The 22,628-nt window shown below is 42.3% G+C and overlaps 1 protein-coding gene across 2 annotated transcripts in view; it reads left to right on the forward strand.

Moving 5' to 3' along the window:
* Nucleotides 1-21,373, forward strand: part of ahnak (AHNAK nucleoprotein) — a 33,264-nt gene extending 11,891 nt beyond the window's left edge. The window contains exons 6-7 of one of the 2 annotated variants that reach the window (XM_084948221.1): nt 155-443; nt 1,719-21,373. In XM_084948221.1, coding sequence (XP_084804347.1) covers nt 155-443; nt 1,719-20,449 — 19,020 coding nt within the window. In that variant the 3' untranslated portion in view covers nt 20,450-21,373. Of the gene's footprint in view, nt 1-154 lie in introns of both variants that reach the window. The other variant, XM_084948213.1, reaches the window with a different exon arrangement.
* The last annotated feature ends 1,255 nt before the right edge of the window (nt 21,374-22,628 follow it).

Here is a 22,628-nt window from a genome sequence, read left to right on the forward strand (position 1 = left end):
TAAGTTCTTTTTAAAAAACAAAAAAGGGGAAAAAGCCCCCCAAACAAACAAAAGAAAAAACAACTACATTAGCACTCATATGTCTGCAGGAAAGCTAGTGGACTAAAACAGGGTGTGCTGTAACACTTGCATGTTTGTGTCATTCAATCAACAGAGTGGAGATGATGAAGATTATAAGCGAATATACACAAGAAAGATAAAACCAAGGCTGAAATCTGAAGACCTTGCAGAGGGAGTGGATGTTCGCACGGAGCGGCACAGCAGCACAAGCAGCGATGGCAGCACAATTACTACCATCACTCGTCGTATCACTACTTACACAGTAGATATGCCAAGTGGCATAAGTGAGCAACTTGAACTTTCAAGCCCAGACGTCAAAGGGCTAAGGCACGAATCTGGAGATGGATCTTCTCATATCAGAATCTCACATGGCAGCCCTTCAGGTAAAATGGGAGCAGAAGAAGGTGTTTTTGAGTCAGGCGACATAACTTACACTGGGCCAAATATCACTTCCACTGTGACACGCTGGGGCAATGGTGGGGTTCAAACTACAACGCATATAGGAGAGGAAAAAGAAAGAAGTGATCTTAGATTTAAGGTTCCTAGCTTTGGAGTAACAGGTAGTAAATGCCATGAAGGCACTGAAACTTCAAGAGGAAGTAGAGAGCAAGGAGATGAAAGTGTTCAGGATTCAGAAATAAGTGTGACATTAAGAGACAACAAAAACACTGCCGACAGCCATGTTACAGCTGGGTCAGGGGGTGCTGGGATAATTTCAACTGACGAAAACGGAGGATCAGGTAGTCTGTCTTTACCAGGAAAAGGAATGAAAATTTTGACTGCAACCACAGAGAAAACACAGATGGGAAGTTCAGACAGTACTTTAGATGAGAGGACAAAAGTTAAGATATCTGGAATTACAATCAGTCCCCTGCAGACGAAAGGATCAGGTAGTACTGACATTCCACATATCAGAATAGGAGGATCGACAGACACTGATGCAAATTTGAAAGATGGCAGGATAGAAAAATCAACAATAACATTAGATAATGTTACCTCAGGACTTTCTTCAAAAAAATCTGAACTGGACATCAAAGGAGCCGGTGTTCAGATCAAGGGCCCCAGAGCCAACACTGAAGGGTCAGTTTTGAGTGTAAGACATTCAGAGTCTGAAAGTGACATCGGAAGTGCTGAAATCAACTCTAATATTCAAATCAAACTCCCAACAACTGATAGCAAATACAAAATGGATGTTAATGTTCCATCCATATCTGGGCTGAACAAGGTTGAGGGAAAAGGTGATTTAACTGGTGAGAGAAATACAGCAGGACTGAAATTTGACATTAAAGGTTCAAAAACAGACACTGAGAGGAAAGAGGGAACAAACGCTCATGTACAAATTCCTGAAGCTGACATTAAAGCAATAAAACCTTCTATTGACAGTAAGGATGTAAAAATTAAAGGACCCAGTGTTGATATTAAAAGAACACAAGTAAATGTCACAGTGCCTGCTGCAGAATTTGGAGTTCCAAAAGCAGAGCGTCTAGATGTTGATCTAAAACGTTCCAAATCCAAAACTGACACCAAAATACCTAAAGTTGAAAATAAAGCAGGGATAACAGGGGAGATAAAAACGCACAAGATTGATGTCAAAGGTCTAGAGATAAACCTTCCCAGGACTGGTATTGATGTTAAAGCACCTGATTTTGATATTACAGGACCACAAGTGGACACAGAAGACCTGGATGTGAATATCAAAGGATCAAAAATGGAACTACCATCATTGTCGGGAACTAAACTGAAAGATTTGGACATGAGTGTGAAAGGTCCCAAAATGAAGGGAAATGTTGATGTACCAAAGCTTGAGAGGGATATAAAAGCTCCAAAAATGAAGACTGAAGGAAAAGAAATTGACAGTGAAGGCCAAACCAGTGGACTTATTATGTCCAATATTAAAATGCCATCTCTTTGCATAAAAGGTCCAAAGCCTGAAGGTCAGAATGTGAATATTAACCTTTCCAAGACTGAAATTAATGTTAAAGCACCTGAAGTCGATGTATCATCAACACGGGGACCCAAATTGGAGGAGTTCAACAACACTGTAAAAGGGCCGAAACTCAAGGGAGATGTTACTGTATCAGCTCCAAAGATTGAGGGAGACCTACAAGCTCCAAAAGTGGACATTGAAGGAAGATATGTTAATATTGAGGGCCACAAAGGAGGACTTAAAATGCCCAAAGTTGAAATGTCATCCTTTGGTGTGAAAGGTCCAAAAGTTGAAGGTCCAGATGTTGATGTCAGCCTTCCTAAAGGTGATATTGAAATCAAAGCACCCAACATTGATATTAAAGGAGCTGACATTGATGTCGAGGGTCCGAGTGGAAAGATCAAAGGACCACAATTCAAGATGTCAGGTATATCCGGGCCTAAAATTTCAATGCCTGATGTGGATTTCAATCTGAAAGGCCCCAAAGTTGAAGGTGAGGTGGATATTCCAAAGATTGAAGGAAAAGTGAAAGCACCTGGAGTTGACATTGAGGGACCAAAAGTTGACATCGAAGGTCCAAAAGGTGGATTTGAAATGCCCAAAATTAAAATGCCAACATTTGGCTTTAAAGGTCCAAAGGTGGAGGGTCCAGATGTTGACATAAACCTTCCCAAAGCTGATGTCAATGTCAAAGCACCTGAAGTTGATATTAGAGGACCAGAAATTGAAGGCCCTGGTGGAAAACTCAAAGGACCCAAATTCAAACTGCCATCACTGTCAGGGCCCAGCCTACCAGATTTTGACATTAATTTGAAAGGGCCCAAACTCAAGGGAGATGTTGATGTGTCAGCTCCAAAGATTGAGGGAGACATAAAGGCACCCAAGGTGGACATTGAGGGACCAGATGTTGACATTGAGGGCCACAAAGGAGGACTTAAAATGCCCAAATTCAAAATGCCAGGCTTTGGTATGAAGGGTCCAAAAGTTGAAGGTCCAGATGTTGATGTCAGCCTTCCTAAAGGGGATATTGACATCAAAGCACCCGACGTTGACATTAAAGGAGTAGACATTGATGTGGAGGGTCCGAGTGGAAAGATCAAAGGACCACAATTCAAGATGCCAGGTATATCTGGGCCTAAAATTTCCATGCCTGATGTGGATTTCAATCTGAAAGGCCCCAAAGTTGAAGGTGACGTGGATGTTCCAAAGATTGAAGGAAAAGTGAAAACACAGGGAGTTGACATTGAGGGACCAAAAGTTGATATTGAAGGTCCAAAAGGTGGATTTGAAATGCCCAAAATTAAAATGCCAACATTTGGCTTTAAAGGTCCAAAGGTAGAGGGTCCAGATGTTGACATAAACCTTCCCAAAGCTGATGTCAATGTCAAAGGACCTGAAGTTGATATTAGTGGACCAGAAATCGAAGGCCCTGATGCCAAACTCAAAGGACCCAAGTTCAAACTGCCATCACTGTCAGGACCCAGCCTACCAGATTTTGACATTAATTTGAAAGGGCCTAAACTCAAGGGAGATGTTGATGTGTCAGTTCCAAAGATTGAGGGAGACATAAAGGCACCCAAGGTGGACATTGAGGGACCAGATGTTGACATTGAAGGCCACAAAGGAGGACTTAAAATGCCCAAATTCAAAATGCCATCCTTTGGTATGAAGGGTCCAAAAGTTGAAGGTCCAGATGTTGATGTCAGCCTTCCTAAAGGGGATATTGACATCAAAGCATCCGACGTTGATATTAAAGGAGCTGACTTTGATGTCGAGGGTCCGAGTGGAAAGATCAAAGGACCAAAATTCAAGATGCAAGGAATATCTGGGCCTAAAATTTCAATGCCTGATGTGGATTTCAATCTGAAAGGCCCCAAAGTTGAAGGTGAGGTGGATGTTCCAAAGATTGAAGGAAAAGTGAAAACACAGGGAGTTGACATTGAGGGACCAAAAGTTGATATTGAAGGTCCAAAAGGTGGATTTGAAATGCCCAAAATTAAAATGCCAACATTTGGCCTTAAAGGTCCAAAGGTGGAGGGTCCAGATGTTGACATAAACCTTCCCAAAGCTGATGTCAATGTCAAAGGACCTGAATTTGATATTAGTGGACCAGAAATCGAAGGCCCTGATGGCAAACTCAAAGGACCCAAATTCAAACTGCCATCACTGTCAGGACCCAGCCTACCAGACTTTGACATTAATTTGAAAGGGCCCAAACTCAAGGGAGATGTTGATGTGTCAGTTCCAAAGATTGAGGGAGACATAAAGGCACCCAAGGTGGACATTGAGGGACCAGATGTTGACATTGAGGGCCACAAAGGAGGACTTAAAATGCCCAAATTCAAAATGCCAGGCTTTGGTATGAAGGGTCCAAAAGTTGAAGGTCCAGATGTTGATGTCAGCCTTCCTAAAGGGGATATTGACATCAAAGCACCCGACGTTGACATTAAAGGAGCGGACATTGATGTCGAGGGTCCGAGTGGAAAGATCAAAGGACCAAAATTCAAGATGGCAGGAATATCTGGGCCTAAAATATCAATGCCTGATGTGGATTTCAATCTGAAAGGTCCCAAAGTTGCAGGTGAGGTGGATGTTCCAAAGATTGAAGGAAAAGTGAAAGCACCTGGAGTTGACATTGAGGGACCAAAAGTTGATATTGAAGGTCCAAAAGGTGGATTTGAAATGCCCAAAATTAAAATGCCAAAATTTGGCTTTAAAGGTTCAAAGGTGGAGGGTCCAGATGTTGACATAAACCTTCCCAAAGCTGATGTCAATGTCAAAGGACCTGAAGTTGATATTAGTGGACCAGAAATCGAAGGCCCTGATGCCAAACTCAAAGGACCCAAATTCAAACTGCCATCACTGTCAGGACCCAGCCTACCAGACTTTGACATTAATTTGAAAGGGCCTAAACTCAAGGGAGATGTTGATGTGTCCGTTCCAAAGATTGAGGGAGACATAAAGGCACCCAAGGTGGACATTGAGGGACCAGATGTCGACATTGAGGGCCACAAAGGAGGACTTAAAATGCCCAAATTCAAAATGCCATCCTTTGGTATGAAGGGTCCAAAAGTTGAAGGTCCAGATGTTGATGTCAGCCTTCCTAAAGGGGATATCAACATCAAAGCACCCGACGTTGACATTAAAGGAGCTGACATTGATGTCGAGGGTCCCAGTGGAAAGATCAAAGGACCAAAATTCAAGATGCCAGGAATATCTGGCCCTAAAATTCCAATGCCTGATGTGGATTTCAATCTGAAAGGCCCCAAAGTTGAAGGTGAGGTGGATGTTCCAAAGATTGAAGGAAAAGTGAAAGCACCAGGAGTCGACATTGAGGGACCAAAAGTTGATATTGAAGGTCCAAAAGGTGGATTTGAAATGCCCAAAATTAAAATGCCAACATTTGGCCTTAAAGGTCCAAAGGTGGAGGGTCCAGATGTTGACATAAACCTTCCCAAAGCTGATGTCAATGTCAAAGCACCTGAATTTGATATTAGTGGACCAGAAATAGAAGGCCCTGATGCAAAACTCAAAGGACCCAAATTAAAATTGCCATCACTGTCAGGACCCAGCCTACCAGACTTTGACATTAATTTGAAAGGACCCAAACTCAAGGGAGATGTTGATGTGTCAGTTCCAAAGATTGAGGGAGACATAAAGGCACCCAAGGTGGACATTGAGGGACCAGATGTTGACATTGAGGGCCACAAAGGAGGACTTAAAATGCCCAAATTCAAAATGCCAACTTTTGGCCTTAAAGGTCCAAAAGTGGAGGGTCAAGATCTTGACATAAACCTTCCCAAAGCTAATGTCAATATCAAAGCACCTGAAGTTGATATTAGTGGACCAGAAATCGAAGGCCCTGATGCCAAACTCAAAGGACCCAAATTCAAACTGCCATCACTGTCAGGACCCAGCCTACCAGACTTTGACATTAATTTGAAAGGGCCCAAACTCAAGGGAGATGTTGATGTGTCCGTTCCAAAGATTGAGGGAGACATAAAGGCACCCAAGGTGGACATTGAGGGACCAGATGTTGACATTGAGGGCCACAAAGGAGGACTTAAAATGCCCAAATTCAAAATGCCAGGCTTTGGTATGAAGGGTCCAAAAGTTGAAGGTCCAGATGTTGATGTCAGCCTTCCTAAAGGGGATATTGACATCAAAGCACCCGACGTTGACATTAAAGGAGCAGACATTGATGTCGAGGGTCCGAGTGGAAAGATCAAAGGACCAAAATTCAAGATGCCAAGTTTATCCGGGCCCAAAATTTCAATGCCTGATGTGGATTTCAATCTGAAAGGCCCCAAAGTTGAAGGTGACGTGGATATTCCAAAGTTTGAAGGAAAAGTGAAAGCACCGGGAGTTGACATTGAGGGACCAAAAGTTGACATCGAAGGTCCAAAAGGTGGATTTGAAATGCCCAAAATTAAAATGCCAACATTTGGCTTTAAAGGTCCAAAGGTGGAGGGTCCAGATGTTGACATAAACCTTCCCAAAGCTGATGTCAATATCAAAGCACCTGAAGTTGATATTAGTGGACCAGAAATCGAAGGCCCTGATGCCAAACTCAAAGGACCCAAATTCAAACTGCCATCACTGTCAGGACCCAGCCTACCAGACTTTGACATTAATTTGAAAGGGCCCAAACTCAAGGGAGATGTTGATGTGTCCGTTCCAAAGATTGAGGGAGACATAAAGGCACCCAAGGTGGACATTGAGGGACCAGATGTTGACATTGAGGGCCACAAAGGAGGACTTAAAATGCCCAAATTCAAAATGCCAGGCTTTGGTATGAAGGGTCCAAAAGTTGAAGGTCCAGATGTTGATGTCAGCCTTCCTAAAGGGGATATTGACATCAAAGCACCCGACGTTGACATTAAAGGAGCAGACATTGATGTCGAGGGTCCGAGTGGAAAGATCAAAGGACCAAAATTCAAGATGCCAAGTTTATCCGGGCCCAAAATTTCAATGCCTGATGTGGATTTCAATCTGAAAGGCCCCAAAGTTGAAGGTGAGGTGGATATTCCAAAGTTTGAAGGAAAAGTGAAAGCACCTGGAGTTGACATTGAGGGACCAAAAGTTGACATCGAAGGTCCAAAAGGTGGATTTGAAATGCCCAAAATTAAAATGCCAACATTTGGCTTTAAAGGTCCAAAGGTGGAGGGTCCAGATGTTGACATAAACCTTCCCAAAGCTGATGTCAATATCAAAGCACCTGAAGTTGATATTAGTGGACCAGAAATCGAAGGCCCTGATGCCAAACTCAAAGGACCCAAGTTCAAACTGCCATCACTGTCAGGACCCAGCCTACCAGACTTTGACATTAATTTGAAAGGGCCCAAACTCAAGGGAGATGTTGATGTGTCAGTTCCAAAGATTGAGGGAGACATAAAGGCACCCAAGGTGGACATTGAGGGACCAGATGTTGACATTGAGGGCCACAAAGGAGGACTTAAAATGCCCAAATTCAAAATGCCATCCTTTGGTATGAAGGGTCCAAAAGTTGAAGGTCCAGATGTTGATGTCAGCCTTCCTAAAGGGGATATTGACATCAAAGCACCCGACGTTGACATTAAAGGAGCTGACATTGATGTTGAGGGTCCGAGTGGAAAGATCAAAGGACCAAAATTCAAGATGCCAAGTTTATCCGGGCCTAAAATTTCCATGCCTGATGTGGATTTCAATCTGAAAGGCCCCAAAGTTGAAGGTGAGGTGGATATTCCAAAGTTTGAAGGAAAAGTGAAAGCACCTGGAGTTGACATTGAGGGACCAAAAGTTGACATCGAAGGTCCAAAAGGTGGATTTGAAATGCCCAAAATTAAAATGCCAACATTTGGCTTTAAAGGTCCAAAGGTGGAGGGTCCAGATGTTGACATAAACCTTCCCAAAGCTGATGTCAATATCAAAGCACCTGAAGTTGATATTAGTGGACCAGAAATCGAAGGCCCTGATGGCAAACTCAAAGGACCCAAATTCAAACTGCCATCACTGTCAGGACCCAGCCTACCAGACTTTGACATTAATTTGAAAGGGCCCAAACTCAAGGGAGATGTTGATGTGTCAGTTCCAAAGATTGAGGGAGATATAAAGGCACCCAAGGTGGACATTGAGGGACCAGATGTTGACATTGAGGGCCACAAAGGAGGACTGAAAATGCCCAAATTCAAAATGCCATCCTTTGGTATGAAGGGTCCAAAAGTTGAAGGTCCAGATGTTGATGTCAGCCTTCCTAAAGGGGATATTAACATCAAAGCATCCGACATTGATATTAAAGGAGCTGACTTTGATGTCGAGGGTCCGAGTGGAAAGATCAAAGGACCAAAATTCAAGATGCCAAGCTTATCCGGCCCTAAAATTTCAATGCCTGATGTGGATTTCAATCTGAAAGGTCCCAAAGTTGAAGGTGAGGTGGATATTCCAAAGATTGAAGGAAAAGTGAAAGCACCGGGAGTTGACATTGAGGGACCAAAAGTTGACATCGAAGGTCCAAAAAGTGGATTTGAAATGCCCAAAATTAAAATGCCAACATTTGGCCTTAAAGGTCCAAAGGTGGAGGGTCCAGATGTTGACATAAACCTTCCCAAAGCTGATGTCAATATCAAAGCACCTGAAGTTGATATTAGTGGACCAGAAATAGAAGGCCCTGATGCCAAACTCAAAGGACCCAAGTTCAAACTGCCATCACTGTCAGGACCCAGCCTACCAGACTTTGACATTAATTTGAAAGGGCCCAAACTCAAGGGAGATGTTGATGTGTCCGTTCCAAAGATTGAGAGAGACATAAAGGCACCCAAGGTGGACATTGAGGGACCAGATGTTGACATTGAGGGACACAAAGGAGGACTTAAAATGCCCAAATTCAAAATGCCATCCTTTGGTATGAAGGGTCCAAAAGTTGAAGGTCCAGATGTTGATGTCAGCCTTCCTAAAGGGGATATTGACATCAAAGCCCCTGAAGTTGACATTAAAGGAGCTGACATTGATGTTGAGGGTCCGAGTGGAAAGATCAAAGGACCAAAATTCAAGATGCCAAGTTTATCCGGGCCCAAAATTTCAATGCCTGATGTGGATTTCAATCTGAAAGGCCCCAAAGTTGAAGGTGAGGTGGATGTTCCAAAGATTGAAGGAAAAGTGAAAGCACCGGGAGTTGACATTGAGGGACCAAAAGTTGACATCGAAAGTCCAAAAGGTGGATTTGAAATGCCCAAAATTAAAATGCCAACATTTGGTTTTAAAGGTCCAAAGGTGGAGGTTCCAGATGTTGACATAAACCTTGCCAAAGCTGATGTCAATATCAAAGCACCTGAAGTTGATATTAGTGGACCAGAAATCGAAGGCCCTGATGCCAAACTCAAAGGACCCAAATTCAAACTGCCATCACTGTCAGGACCCAGCCTACCAGATTTTGACATTAATTTGAAAGGGCCCAAACTCAAGGGAGATGTTGATGTGTCAGTTCCAAAGATTGAGGGAGACATAAAGGCACCCAAGGTGGACATTGAGGGACCAGATGTTGACATTGAGGGCCACAAAGGAGGACTTAAAATGCCCAAATTCAAAATGCCATCCTTTGGTATGAAGGGTCCAAAAGTTGAAGGTCCAGATGTTGATGTCAGCCTTCCTAAAGGGGATATTGACATCAAAGCACCCGACGTTGACATTAAAGGAGCTGACATTGAAGTCGAGGGTCCGAGTGGAAAGATCAAAGGACCAAAATTCAAGATGCCAAGTTTATCCGGGCCTAAAATTTCAATGCCTGATGTGGATTTCAATCTGAAAGGCCCCAAAGTTGAAGGGGACGTGGATATTCCAAAGATTGAAGGAAAAGTGAAAGCACCGGGAGTTGACATTGAGGGACCAAAAGTTGACATCGAAGGTCCAAAAGGTGGATTTGAAATGCCCAAAATTAAAATGCCAACATTTGGCTTTAAAGGTCCAAAGGTAGAAGGTACAGATGTTGACATAAACCTTCCCAAAGCTGATTTCAATGTCAGAGCACCTGAAGTTGATATTAGTGGACCAGAAATCGAAGGCCCTGATGCCAAACTCAAAGGACCCAAGTTCAAACTGCCATCACTGTCAGGACCCAGCCTACCAGATTTTGACATTAATTTGAAAGGGCCCAAACTCAAGGGAGATGTTGATGTGTCAGTTCCAAAGATTGAGGGAGACATAAAGGCACCCAAGGTGGACATTGAGGGACCAGATGTTGACATTGAGGGCCACAAAGGAGGACTTAAAATGCCCAAATTCAAAATGCCAGGCTTTGGTATGAAGGGTCCAAAAGTTGAAGGTCCAGATGTTGATGTCAGCCTTCCTAAAGGGGATATTGACATCAAAGCCCCGGAAGTTGACATTAAAGGAGCTGACATTGATGTTGAGGGTCCGAGTGGAAAGATCAAAGGACCAAAATTCAAGATGCCAAGTTTATCCGGGCCTAAAATTTCAATGCCTGATGTGGATTTCAATCTGAAAGGCCCCAAAGTTGAAGGTGACGTGGATATTCCAAAGATTGAAGGAAAAGTGAAAGCACCGGGAGTTGACATTGAGGGACCAAAATTTGAAATCGAAGGTCCAAAAGGTGGATTTGAAATGCCCAAAATTAAAATGCCAACATTTGGCTTTAAAGGTCCAAAGGTGGAGGGTCCAGATGTTGACATAAACCTTCCCAAAGCTGATGTCGATATCAAAGCACCTGAAGTTGATATTAGTGGACCAGAAATCGAAGGCCCTGATGCCAAACTCAAAGGACCCAAGTTCAAACTGCCATCACTGTCAGGACCCAGCCTACCAGATTTTGACATCAATTTGAAAGGGCCCAAACTCAAGGGAGATGTTGATGTGTCAGTTCCAAAGATTGAGGGAGACATAAAGGCACCCAAGGTGGACATTGAGGGACCAGATGTTGACATTGAGGGCCACAAAGGAGGACTTAAAATGCCCAAATTCAAAATGCCAGGCTTTGGTATGAAGGGTCCAAAAGTTGAAGGTCCAGATGTTGATGTCAGCCTTCCTAAAGGGGATATTGACATCAAAGCCCCGGAAGTTGACATTAAAGGAGCTGACATTGATGTTGAGGGTCCAAGTGGAAAGATCAAAGGACCAAAATTCAAGATGCCAAGTTTATCCGGGCCTAAAATTTCAATGCCTGATGTGGATTTCAATCTGAAAGGCCCCAAAGTTGAAGGTGACGTGGATATTCCAAAGATTGAAGGAAAGGTGAAAGCACCGGGAGTTGACATTGAGGGACCAAAAGTTGACATCGAAGGTCCAAAAGGTGGATTTGAAATGCCCAAATTTAAAATGCCAACATTTGGCTTTAAAGGTCCAAAGGTGGAGGGTCCAGATGTTGACATAAACCTTCCCAAAGCTGATTTCAATGTCAAAGGACCTGAAGTTGATATTAGTGGACCAGAAATCGAAGGCCCCGATGCCAAACTCAAAGGACCCAAGTTCAAACTGCCATCACTGTCAGGACCCAGCCTACCAGATTTTGACATTAATTTGAAAGGGCCCAAACTCAAGGGAGATGTTGATGTGTCAGTTCCAAAGATTGAGGGAGACATAAAGGCACCCAAGGTGGACATTGAGGGACCAGATGTTGACATTGAGGGCCACAAAGGAGGACTTAAAATGCCCAAATTCAAAATGCCATCCTTTGGTATGAAGGGTCCAAAAGTTGAAGGTCCAGATGTTGATGTCAGCCTTCCTAAAGGGGATATTGACATCAAAGCCCCGGAAGTTGACATGAAAGGAGCTGACATTGATGTTGAGGGTCCGAGTGGAAAGATCAAAGGACCAAAATTCAAGATGCCAAGTTTATCCGGGCCTAAAATTTCAATGCCTGATGTGGATTTCAATCTGAAAGGCCCCAAAGTTGAAGGTGACGTGGATATTCCAAAGATTGAAGGAAAAGTGAAAGCACCGGGAGTTGACATTGAGGGACCAAAATTTGACATCGAAGGTCCAAAAGGTGGATTTGAAATGCCCAAAATTAAAATGCCAACATTTGGCCTTAAAGGTCCAAAGGTGGAGGGTCCAGATGTTGACATAAACCTTCCCAAAGCTGATGTCAAAGGACCTGAAGTTGATATTAGTGGACCAGAAATCGAAGGCCCTGATGCCAAACTCAAAGGACCCAAGTTCAAACTGCCATCACTGTCAGGACCCAGCCTACCAGATTTTGACATTAATTTGAAAGGGCCCAAACTCAAGGGAGATGTTGATGTGTCAGTTCCAAAGATTGAGGGAGACATAAAGGCACCCAAGGTGGACATTGAAGGACCAGATGTTGACATTGAGGGCCACAAAGGAGGACTTAAAATGCCCAAATTCAAAATGCCAGGCTTTGGTATGAAGGGTCCAAAAGTTGAAGGTCCAGATGTTGATGTCAGCCTTCCTAAAGGGGATATTGACATCAAAGCCCCGGAAGTTGACATTAAAGGAGCTGACATTGATGTTGAGGGTCCGAGTGGAAAGATCAAAGGACCAAAATTCAAGATGCCAAGTTTATCCGGGCCCAAAATTTCAATGCCGGATGTGGATTTTAACTTGAAAAGTCCTAAACTTGAAGGTGACATCAAAATTCCAAAAATGCAAGGAGAAATAAAAGCACCGGAAGTGGATATCGAAGGTCCAGAGTTTGATGTTAAGGGCCCCAAAGGTGGATTTGAAATGCCCAAAATTAAAATGCCAACATTTGGCTTTAAAGGTCCAAAGGTGGAGGGTCCAGATGTTGACATAAACCTTCCCAAAGCTGATTTCAATGTCAAAGGACCTGAAGTTGATATTAGTGGACCAGAAATCGAAGGCCCTGATGCCAAACTCAAAGGACCCAAGTTCAAACTGCCATCACTGTCAGGACCCAGCCTACCAGATTTTGATATTAATTTGAAAGGGCCCAAACTCAAGGGAGATGTTGATGTGTCCGTCCCAAAGATTGAGGGAGACGTAAAGGCACCCAAGGTGGACATCGAGGGACCAGATGTTGACATTGAGGGCCACAAAGGAGGGCTTAAAATGCCCAAATTCAAAATGCCAGGCTTTGGTATGAAGGGTCCAAAAGTTGAAGGTCCAGATGTTGATGTCAGCCTTCCTAAAGGGGATATTGACATCAAAGCACCCGAAGTTGACATTAAAGGAGTGGACATTGATGTCGAGGGTCCGAGTGGAAAGATCAAAGGACCAAAATTCAAGATGCCAGGAATATCCGGGCCTAAAATTTCAATGCCTGATGTGGATTTCAATCTGAAAGGCCCCAAAGTTGAAGGTGAGGTGGATGTTCCAAAGATTGAAGGAAAAGTGAAAGCACCGGGAGTCGACATTGAGGGACCAAAGGTTGACATCGAAGGTCCAAAAGGTGGATTTGAAATGCCCAAAATTAAAATGCCAACATTTGGCCTTAAAGGTCCAAAGGTGGAGGGTCCAGATGTTGACATAAACCTTCCCAAAGCTGATGTCAATATCAAAACACCTGAAGTTGATATTAGTGGACCAGAAATCGAAGGCCCTACTGCCAAACTCAAAGGACCCAAGTTCAAACTGCCATCACTTTCAGGACCCAGCCTACCAGACTTTGACATTAATTTGAAAGGGCCCAAACTCAAGGGAGATGTTGATGTGTCCGTTCCAAAGATTGAGGGAGACATAAAGGCACCCAAGGTGGACATTGAGGGACCAGATGTTGACATTGAGGGCCACAAAGGAGGACTTAAAATGCCCAAATTCAAAATGCCAGGCTTTGGTATGAAGGGTCCAAAAGTTGAAGGTCCAGATGTTGATGTCAGCCTTCCTAAAGGGGATATTGACATCAAAGCACCCGACGTTGACATTAAAGGAGCTGACATTGATGTCGAGGGTCCGAGTGGAAAGATCAAAGGACCAAAATTCAAGATGCCAAGTTTATCCGGGCCCAAAATTTCAATGCCTGATGTGGATTTCAATCTGAAAGGCCCCAAAGTTGAAGGTGACGTGGATATTCCAAAGATTGAAGGAAAAGTGAAAGCACCTGGAGTTGACATTGAGGGACCAAAAGTTGACATCGAAGGTCCAAAAGGTGGATTTGAAATGCCCAAAATTAAAATGCCAACATTTGGTTTTAAAGGTCCAAAGGTGGAGGGTCCAGATGTTGACATAAACCTTCCCAAAGCTGATGTCGATATCAAAGGACCTGAAGTTGATATTAGTGGACCAGACGTTGAAGGCCCTGATGCAAAACTCAAAGGACCCAAGTTCAAACTGCCATCACTGTCAGCACCCAGCCTACCAGACTTTGACATTAATTTGAAAGGGCCCAAACTCAAGGGAAATGTTGATGTGTCAGCTCCAAAGATTGAAGGCGATATTAAAATCCCTGAAGTAGATGTCCATGGTCCCAAGATGGACATTGGCTCTCCACAGGGAAAATTTTCAGGGCCCAAGGTAAAGTTTCCAACAATAAGTGGACCCAAAATGTCTCTGCCAGATGTTGACATCAATTTAAAGGGACCAAAGTTGAAAGGAGATATGAAGGGGGATTTTCAACTTTCAAAACCTGAAATTGAGGGACCAGATGCTTCAATTGATATTCCAGAAACTGGTTCAAAGAAAATGAAATTCAAAATGCCAAGGTTTGGTTTCAAGGGTCCAAAGCTAAATGCCCCAGACAGTGAGGTGAAATTGCCTCAAGGCGACATCAACCTCAAAGGAAAAACTGGCAGCCTTGAGGGTGTGGACCTTGATTTGGAACTGTCTACACCAAAAGCCAAAGGATCTAAATTCAAAATGCCAAAATTTGGATTTAAAAGTCCAAAGGTTGAGATTCCAGATGCTGATATAAATGTTTCAACACCTAAGACTGAAATAGAGACACCGGAAGTGAAAATAGAAGCACCTGATATTGACGTTGAGGGTCCAAGTGGGAAGATCAAAGGACCAAAATTCAAGATGCCAAATATCTCAGGACCAAAGATGTCCATGCCAGACGTAGATTTCAAACTAAAAGGTCCTAAATTTGAAGGTGATGTTGATATACCAAAGATTGAAGGAAAAATAAAGGTACCTGAGGTGGATATAAAAGGCTCAGAGATTGACTTGGAAGGCCCAAAAGGTGGACTGGATATGCCCAAAATTAAAATGCCAACATTTGGTTTTAAAGGTCCAAAGGTGGAGGGTCCAGATGTTGACATAAACCTTCCCAAAGCTGATGTCAATGTCAAAGCAGCTGAGATTGATATTAGTCTACCAGAAGTTGAAGGCCCTGATGGAAAACTCAAAGGACCCAAATTCAAAATGCCATCACTGTCAGGACCCAGCCTACCAGACTTTGACATTAATTTGAAAGGGCCCAAACTCAAGGGAGATGTTGATGTGTCAGTTCCAAAGATTGAGGGAGACATAAAGGCACCCAAGGTGGACATTGAAGGACCAGATGTTGACATTGAGGGCCACAAAGGAGGACTTAAAATGCCCAAATTCAAAATGCCAGGCTTTGGTATGAAGGGTCCAAAAGTTGAAGGTCCAGATGTTGATGTCAGCCTTCCTAAAGGGGATATTGACATCAAAGCCCCGGAAGTTGACATTAAAGGAGCTGACATTGATGTTGAGGGTCCGAGTGGAAAGATCAAAGGACCAAAATTCAAGATGCCAGGTATATCCGGGCCCAAAATTTCCATGCCGGATGTGGATTTTAACTTGAAAAGTCCTAAACTTGAAGGTGACATAAAAATTCCAAAAATGCAAGGAGAAATAAAAGCACCGGAAGTGGATATCGAAGGTCCAGAGTTTGATGTTAAGGGCCCCAAAGGTGGATTTGAAATGCCCAAAATTAAAATGCCAACATTTGGTTTCAAGGGTCCAAAGGTGGAGGGTCCAGATGTTGACATAAATCTTCCCAAAGTTGATGTCAATGTCAAAGCACCTGAAGTTGATATTAGTGGACCAGAAGTTGAAGGCCCTGATGCAAAACTCAAAGGACCCAAATTCAAACTGCCATCATTATCAGGACCAAGCCTACCAGACTTTGACATTAACTTGAAAGGGCCCAAAATTAAGGGAGATGCTGATGTGTCAGGTCCAAAGATTGAAGGAGACATAAAGGCACCCAAGGTGGACATTGAAGGACCAGATGTTGACATTGAGGGCCACAAAGGAGGACTTAAAATGCCCAAATTCAAAATGCCAGGCTTTGGTATGAAGGGTCCAAAAGTTGAAGGTCCAGATGTTGATGTCAGCCTTCCTAAAGGAGATATTGACATCAAAGCACCCGACGTTGACATTAAAGGAGCAGACATTGATGTCGAGGGTCCGAGTGGAAAGATTAAAGGACCAAAATTCAAGATGCCAGGTATATCCGGGCCCAAAATCTCAATGCCTGATGTGGATTTCAATCTGAAAGGTCCCAAAGTGGAAGGTGATTTAGATGTTCCAAAGATTGAAGGAAAGTTCAAAACACCTGAAGTTGACATCAAAGGTCCCCAGGTTGATATTGAAGGTCCAAAAGGTGGATTTGAAATGCCACATATTAAAATGCCATCTTTTGGCTTTAAAGGTCCAAAGGTGGAGGGCCCAAATGTTGACATAAACCTTCCCAAAGCTGATGTCAATGTCAAAGCACCTGAAGTTGATATTAGTGGACCAGAAATCGAAGGCCCCGATGCCAAACTCAAAGGACCCAAGTTCAAACTGCCATCACTGTCAGGACCCAGCCTACCAGATTTTGACATTAATTTGAAAGGGCCCAAACTCAAGGGAGATGTTGATGTGTCCGTTCCAAAGATTGAGGGAGACATAAAGGCACCCAAGGTGGACATTGAGGGACCAGATGTTGACATTGAGGGCCACAAAGGAGGACTTAAAATGCCCAAATTCAAAATGCCAGGCTTTGGTATGAAGGGTCCAAAAGTTGAAGGTCCAGATGTTGATGTCAGCCTTCCTAAAGGGGATATTGACATCAAAGCCCCTGAAGTTGACATTAAAGGAGCTGACTTTGATGTCGAGGGTCCGAGTGGAAAGATCAAAGGACCAAAATTCAAGATGCCAAGTTTATCCGGGCCCAAAATTTCAATGCCTGATGTGGATTTCAATCTGAAAGGCCCCAAAGTTGAAGGTGAGGTGGATGTTCCAAAGATTGAAGGAAAAGTGAAAGCACCTGGAGTTGACATTGAGGGACCAAAATTTGACATCGAAGGTCCAAAAGGTGGATTTGAAATGCCCAAAATTAAAATGCCAACATTTGGCTTTAAAGGTCCAAAGGTGGAGGGTCCAGATGTTGACATAAACCTTCCCAAAGCTGATGTCAATGTCAAAGGACCTGAATTTGATATTAGTGGACCAGAAATCGAAGGCCCTGATGCCAAACTCAAAGGACCCAAGTTCAAACTGCCATCACTGTCAGGACCCAGCCTACCAGACTTTGACATTAATTTGAAAGGGCCCAAACTCAAGGGAGATGTTGATGTGTCAGCTCCAAAGATTGAGGGAGACATAAAGGCACCCAAGGTGGACATTGAGGGACCAGATGTTGACATTGAGGGCCACAAAGGAGGACTTAAAATGCCCAAATTCAAAATGCCAGGCTTTGGTATGAAGGGTCCAAAAGTTGAAGGTCCAGATGTTGATGTCAGCCTTCCTAAAGGGGATATTGACATAAAAGCACCGGAAGTTGACATTAAAGGAGTGGACATTGATGCCGAGGGTCCGAGTGGAAAGATTAAAGGACCAAAATTCAAGATGCCCGGTATATCCGGGCCCAAAATCTCCATGCCGGATATGGATTTCAATCTGAAAGGCCCCAAAGTTGCAGGTGAGGTGGATGTTCCAAAGATTGAAGGAAAAGTGAAAGCACCGGGAGTCGACTTTGAGGGACCAAAAGTTGACATTGAAGGTCCAAAAGGTGGATTTGAAATGCCCCACATTAAAATGCCAACATTTGGCTTTAAAGGTCCAAAGGTGGAGGGTCCAGATGTTGACATAAACCTTCCCAAAGCTGATGTCAATATCAAAGCACCTGAAGTTGATATTAGTGGACCAGAAATCGAAGGCCCTGATGCCAAACTCAAAGGACCCAAATTCAAACTGCCATCACTGTCAGGACCCAACCTACCAGACTTTGACATTAATTTGAAAGGGCCAAAACTGAAGGGAGATGTTGATGTGTCAGGTCCAAAGATTGAGGGAGACATAAAGGCACCCAAGGTGAACATTGAGGGACCAGATGTTGACATTGAGGGCCACAAAGGAGGACTTAAAATGCCCAAATTCAAAATGCCAGGCTTTGGTATGAAGGGTCCAAAAGTTGAAGGTCCAGATGTTGATGTCAGCCTTCCTAAAGGGGATATTGACATCAAAGCCCCGGAAGTTGACATTAAAGGAGCGGACTTCGATATCGAGGGTCCGAGTGGAAAGATCAAAGGACCAAAATTCAAGATGACAGGTATATCCGGGCCCAAAATCTCCATGCCGGATGTGGATTTCAATCTGAAAGGCCCCAAAGTTGAAGGTGAGGTGGATGTTCCAAAGATTGAAGGAAGAGTGAAAGCACCGGGAGTTGATATTAGTGGACCAGAAGTTGAAGGTCCCGATGTAAAACTGAAAGGGCCCAAGTTCAACCTTCCATCACTGTCAGGACCCAGTCTACCAGACTTTGACATTAATTTGAAAGGCCCCAAAGTTAAGGGAGATGTCTCAGCTCCAAAGGTTGAGGGAGACATCAAAGGCCCCAAGATGGATATCAAAGGTCCAGAGATTGACATTCAAGGACCCAAAAGTGCACTTAATATGCCCAGTATTAAAATGCCATCTTTTGGTTTGAAAGGTCCAAAAGTTGAGTGTCCAGATGCTGACATACACCTTCCCAAGGCCGATATCAATGTAAAAACACCGAAAGTTGATATTACAGTGCCAGAAGTTGAATGTTCCTATGCAAAACCAAAAGGACCCAAAATGAAACTTCCATCATTGTCTGGACCTAAGTTGCAGGGCCCCGACATTAACATTAACATTCCCAAACCCAACAATGAATTTAAAACAGCCGATATTGGAATTGACCTAAAAGGGTCTAAAGTTAAAGGTGAAGTGGATGCATCGGTGCCCATGTTTGAAAGTGACATAAAAGGTCCAAATGCTAACATCTCTAATGATGATGAAAAGACTGCTGTTACCTTTCCTAAGTTTAAAGGTCCTAAGTTTGCAATGAAAACCCCAGTTCTCGAAGAGTCTAAATCCAATATCAAGATGCCCAGTACAGCACCAAAAAGTCTCAAAACAGAAGTTAGTTTCCCAGACACTGACGCAAGTGTTGATGCCACTGATATTGACATCAATGTAAAGGGGAAAAAAGGAAAATTTAAACTTCCAAAAGTTAAAGGAAAGGCAAAGAAACCTGATGTTGACATAGAAACACCAGCAACAGAAATCAATGCAGACATAACAAACAGTTATGCTAAAGGAACAAAAACAAAGAAGTCTCGGTTTGGAAAGCTTCATTTTCCTGATGTAGAATTAGATATAAAATCACCAAAACTAAAAGGAGATGGATCTTTATCTGCCATTGATGGCTCTGGCAGTCATAGTGCAAATGTTAACTTGGAAGGGTCAAACATGAAAGTAAAATCTTCTAATATTAAAATGCAAAGCGGGACTGATTCAGAAATAAACGCAAGTGCTTCAGGAGGAAGTGCAAGTGGTGGCCTTCAGTACCCAGAGGGTAAAGTCACATTTACCAAAATCACAATGCCAAAGTTTGGCATTGTGTTGCCACAGGTGGAAACCAAAGAAAGTGGAGGAAATATTGAATCAGAACCTACAGCTAGAGTAGACATCAAGACAGAATCTCCATCTATTAGTTGCCAAGTCAGTTCTCAAAATATTGAGGTTCCCAGTCCAGAGCTGAGACAGGAAGGCAAAGTTAAGGTAAAGATGCCAAAAATTTTTGGCAAATCAAAAGCGAAGGGCAGTAGTGTAGGTGACCTTCACGGATCAGAGGCAGAATTAAGTAGCAGTGGAAAAGCAGGTAAGACCTCTAAAGAGCTAAGTGTACATTCGGGGGAAATGATGGGTGGAAAATTAGAATTAGAGGGTGATCCTGGACTGGGTTTGTCAACTAAAGGCAAATCGGCCTCACTTGATCTTTTTAAGAAATCAAGACATCGATCTTCCTCTTTCAGCGATGAGGGGGGAGTTAGCTCTCCTTCAGCTCAATTAGAGGTTGAAGGTGGTGACATTTCTTTAGATCTCGGAAGCAAGGTCAAGGGAAAGAAAGGCAAGCTTAAGTTTGGTACTTTTGGAGGTTTTGGTTCAAAGTCAAAGGGCTCATATGAAGTGACACTGGGAGATGACAGTGAAGCACGAATGGAGGGGAGTGCAGGTGTTTCGCTACCTGCTAAAAAATCAAGACTGTCTTCATCCTCTAGCAGTGATAGTGGTTCAAGAGGTGGTTTCAGGTTCCCCAAAGTTGAGCTATCAGTTTCACCCACAAAGTGATAAAGAGACAAATTAAAACCTCAATTACAACCAAATGTATTCTCCTAATATTGAAAATTGCTCTTTGTTTCTTTAAAACCTAAGGAGACATGCACAATCATCTCAGTGTGGTTAATTATGAATATCTTTTAGTAATCAAACAGAAGTGCATGAGATTGTTTAAAATCCCTTCAAACTGTAAATAAGATTAATTTGTAATAATAAATATTGTTTTTTGTATATAGTCCAGATTTAATAAATATATGCCATCTCACATCAATAGTTTGTTACAGGGTTTTCTCACTGTGTTCTTTTTCATTCTATTAAATAAATGTTAATGAATGGTTGTGGTATATTTGTGTCCAGGGGTCTATTGCACAGAACCAATATGTTTTTTTTTTAAAGATTAAAATGTTGTTTATTCACTCAAATACAGTTACCTTTTTAAGTAGGGAGTGATTTTATTTTCAAACTTTAATAATATATAATCAGTAAGTAAAGATGCCTTTTTATAACACATTGTAAAGAGTGATAATGTATATACCAATACTGCAACTGTTTTTACATTTTCAAGTGCTGTCAGTAGTGTTCTGTTCATTTTAAACAAAATGTATTTGCTTAAATTTGCCGTTTACCACAAATATTCATTTGGTTCAGTTATTTTAAACAGGATCTCTTTCCTAATCATGTGTTATTGTCACTCATTAATGGTCTGTTTAATGATTTTATTTCATTCTGTCACTCTCTCTCTTTGTATACACACCATATGCTTGCATTAAGTGTCACAAATAGTACCCCCTTGATGTTAATTTGTTTGCATACAAATTCTTTGTTGATAGACAAAGAAATAGTATTGACTAGATACAAGAGAGATCATTATTTGGGTCTATTTTTTTGTGTGCAATCTACCAAATAAACTAAATAAAAAAACTTTTTGAATTCAAAGTGTTTTAAAAGAAAATCAGTATATGTTGCTATTTAGGGTAACACAACCATTCACACGTTTGGGCAATTTAGTATCATCAATTAACCTAACCCCACTAACGGCATGTCTTTGGACTATGGGAGGAAGTCGGAGTACCTGGAGTGAACCCACACAAACATGGGGAGAACATGCAAATTCCACACAGAAAGACACACACAGAAAATATATTTCTAATAGTGTTTGTTTAATCATTATAATAAAAAAATCATAATAAGGGTGAATAAAACATAATGAAACAGAGAGTAGTTTTTACAGATATGTAATATCTTAACTTGCTTATATACTTCATTGGAAAAGCTAACAACTGAAATTCTTATCTTCATAGGGCTCTGTATCTTTTTGTTACTCACCCAGCGTTCACAGGTCTGACAGATCACCAGTTTTGTTGGGGTATTAAAGCAGTTCAGCTATTTAAAAAAGGAAATGTCAACTTTTACTCAGTTACATAATTATTATTACAAAATCCTGCTCCTCACATACAAGGTCTTGAATAATCAAGCCCCATCTTATCTGAATGACCTTATAGTACTGTATCACCCCATTAGAGCACTTCGCTCTCGCACTGTTGTTCCTAGAGTATTTAAAAGAAGAATGGGAGGCAGAGCCTTCAGTTTTCAGGCATCACTTCTATGGAACAAGTTTCCAGTTTGGATTTGTGAGACAGACATTATCTCTACTTTTAAGATTAGGCTTAAAACTTTCCTTTTTGCTAAAGCCAGGGGCGATTCTAGGATCAGAGCTTTGGGGGTGCTGAGCACCCAGAGAGCTGCCCATCCAGGCAAGGTAAACTTTACTCATCACGATGAGACGTCTTCCCCGTCTCTGTTAGTCCCTGCATCCCTAAATGCCTCCAGGTGTCCCGAGTTCCCTCTGACTGTCTCCTTGGTGCATTTAAACCCCTGTTCCTCCCTGTCCTCATCATCTGTTGTCTTCATCTCCATTATCAGTCATCATAATTTTACCCTCTCTGTGCAAGTCTGCAAATTTATTTATTAAATCATAAGATTCTTAAATTCATCAAGTCTCTCTGTGCCTGGGTCCTCGTCACTGTTTTGTACATTTTAACACAATTTAATCCCCACATTTGTGAAAGAAAAGCAAAACACTTCTTTGAAAAGTCTGTAACAAAACCATCAAATCTGATAAAGGTTATTTAAATGCTGCCAAAGAAGAATGGATTGGAATTAAAAAAAAAAAAAAATACATATCCTAACC

Source organism: Perissodus microlepis, chromosome 2, assembly GCF_051167445.1.
Source record: "Perissodus microlepis isolate ML-2025 ecotype Zambia chromosome 2, ASM5116744v1, whole genome shotgun sequence".
In the NCBI taxonomy this organism is placed as follows: Eukaryota; Metazoa; Chordata; class Actinopteri; order Cichliformes; family Cichlidae; genus Perissodus; species Perissodus microlepis.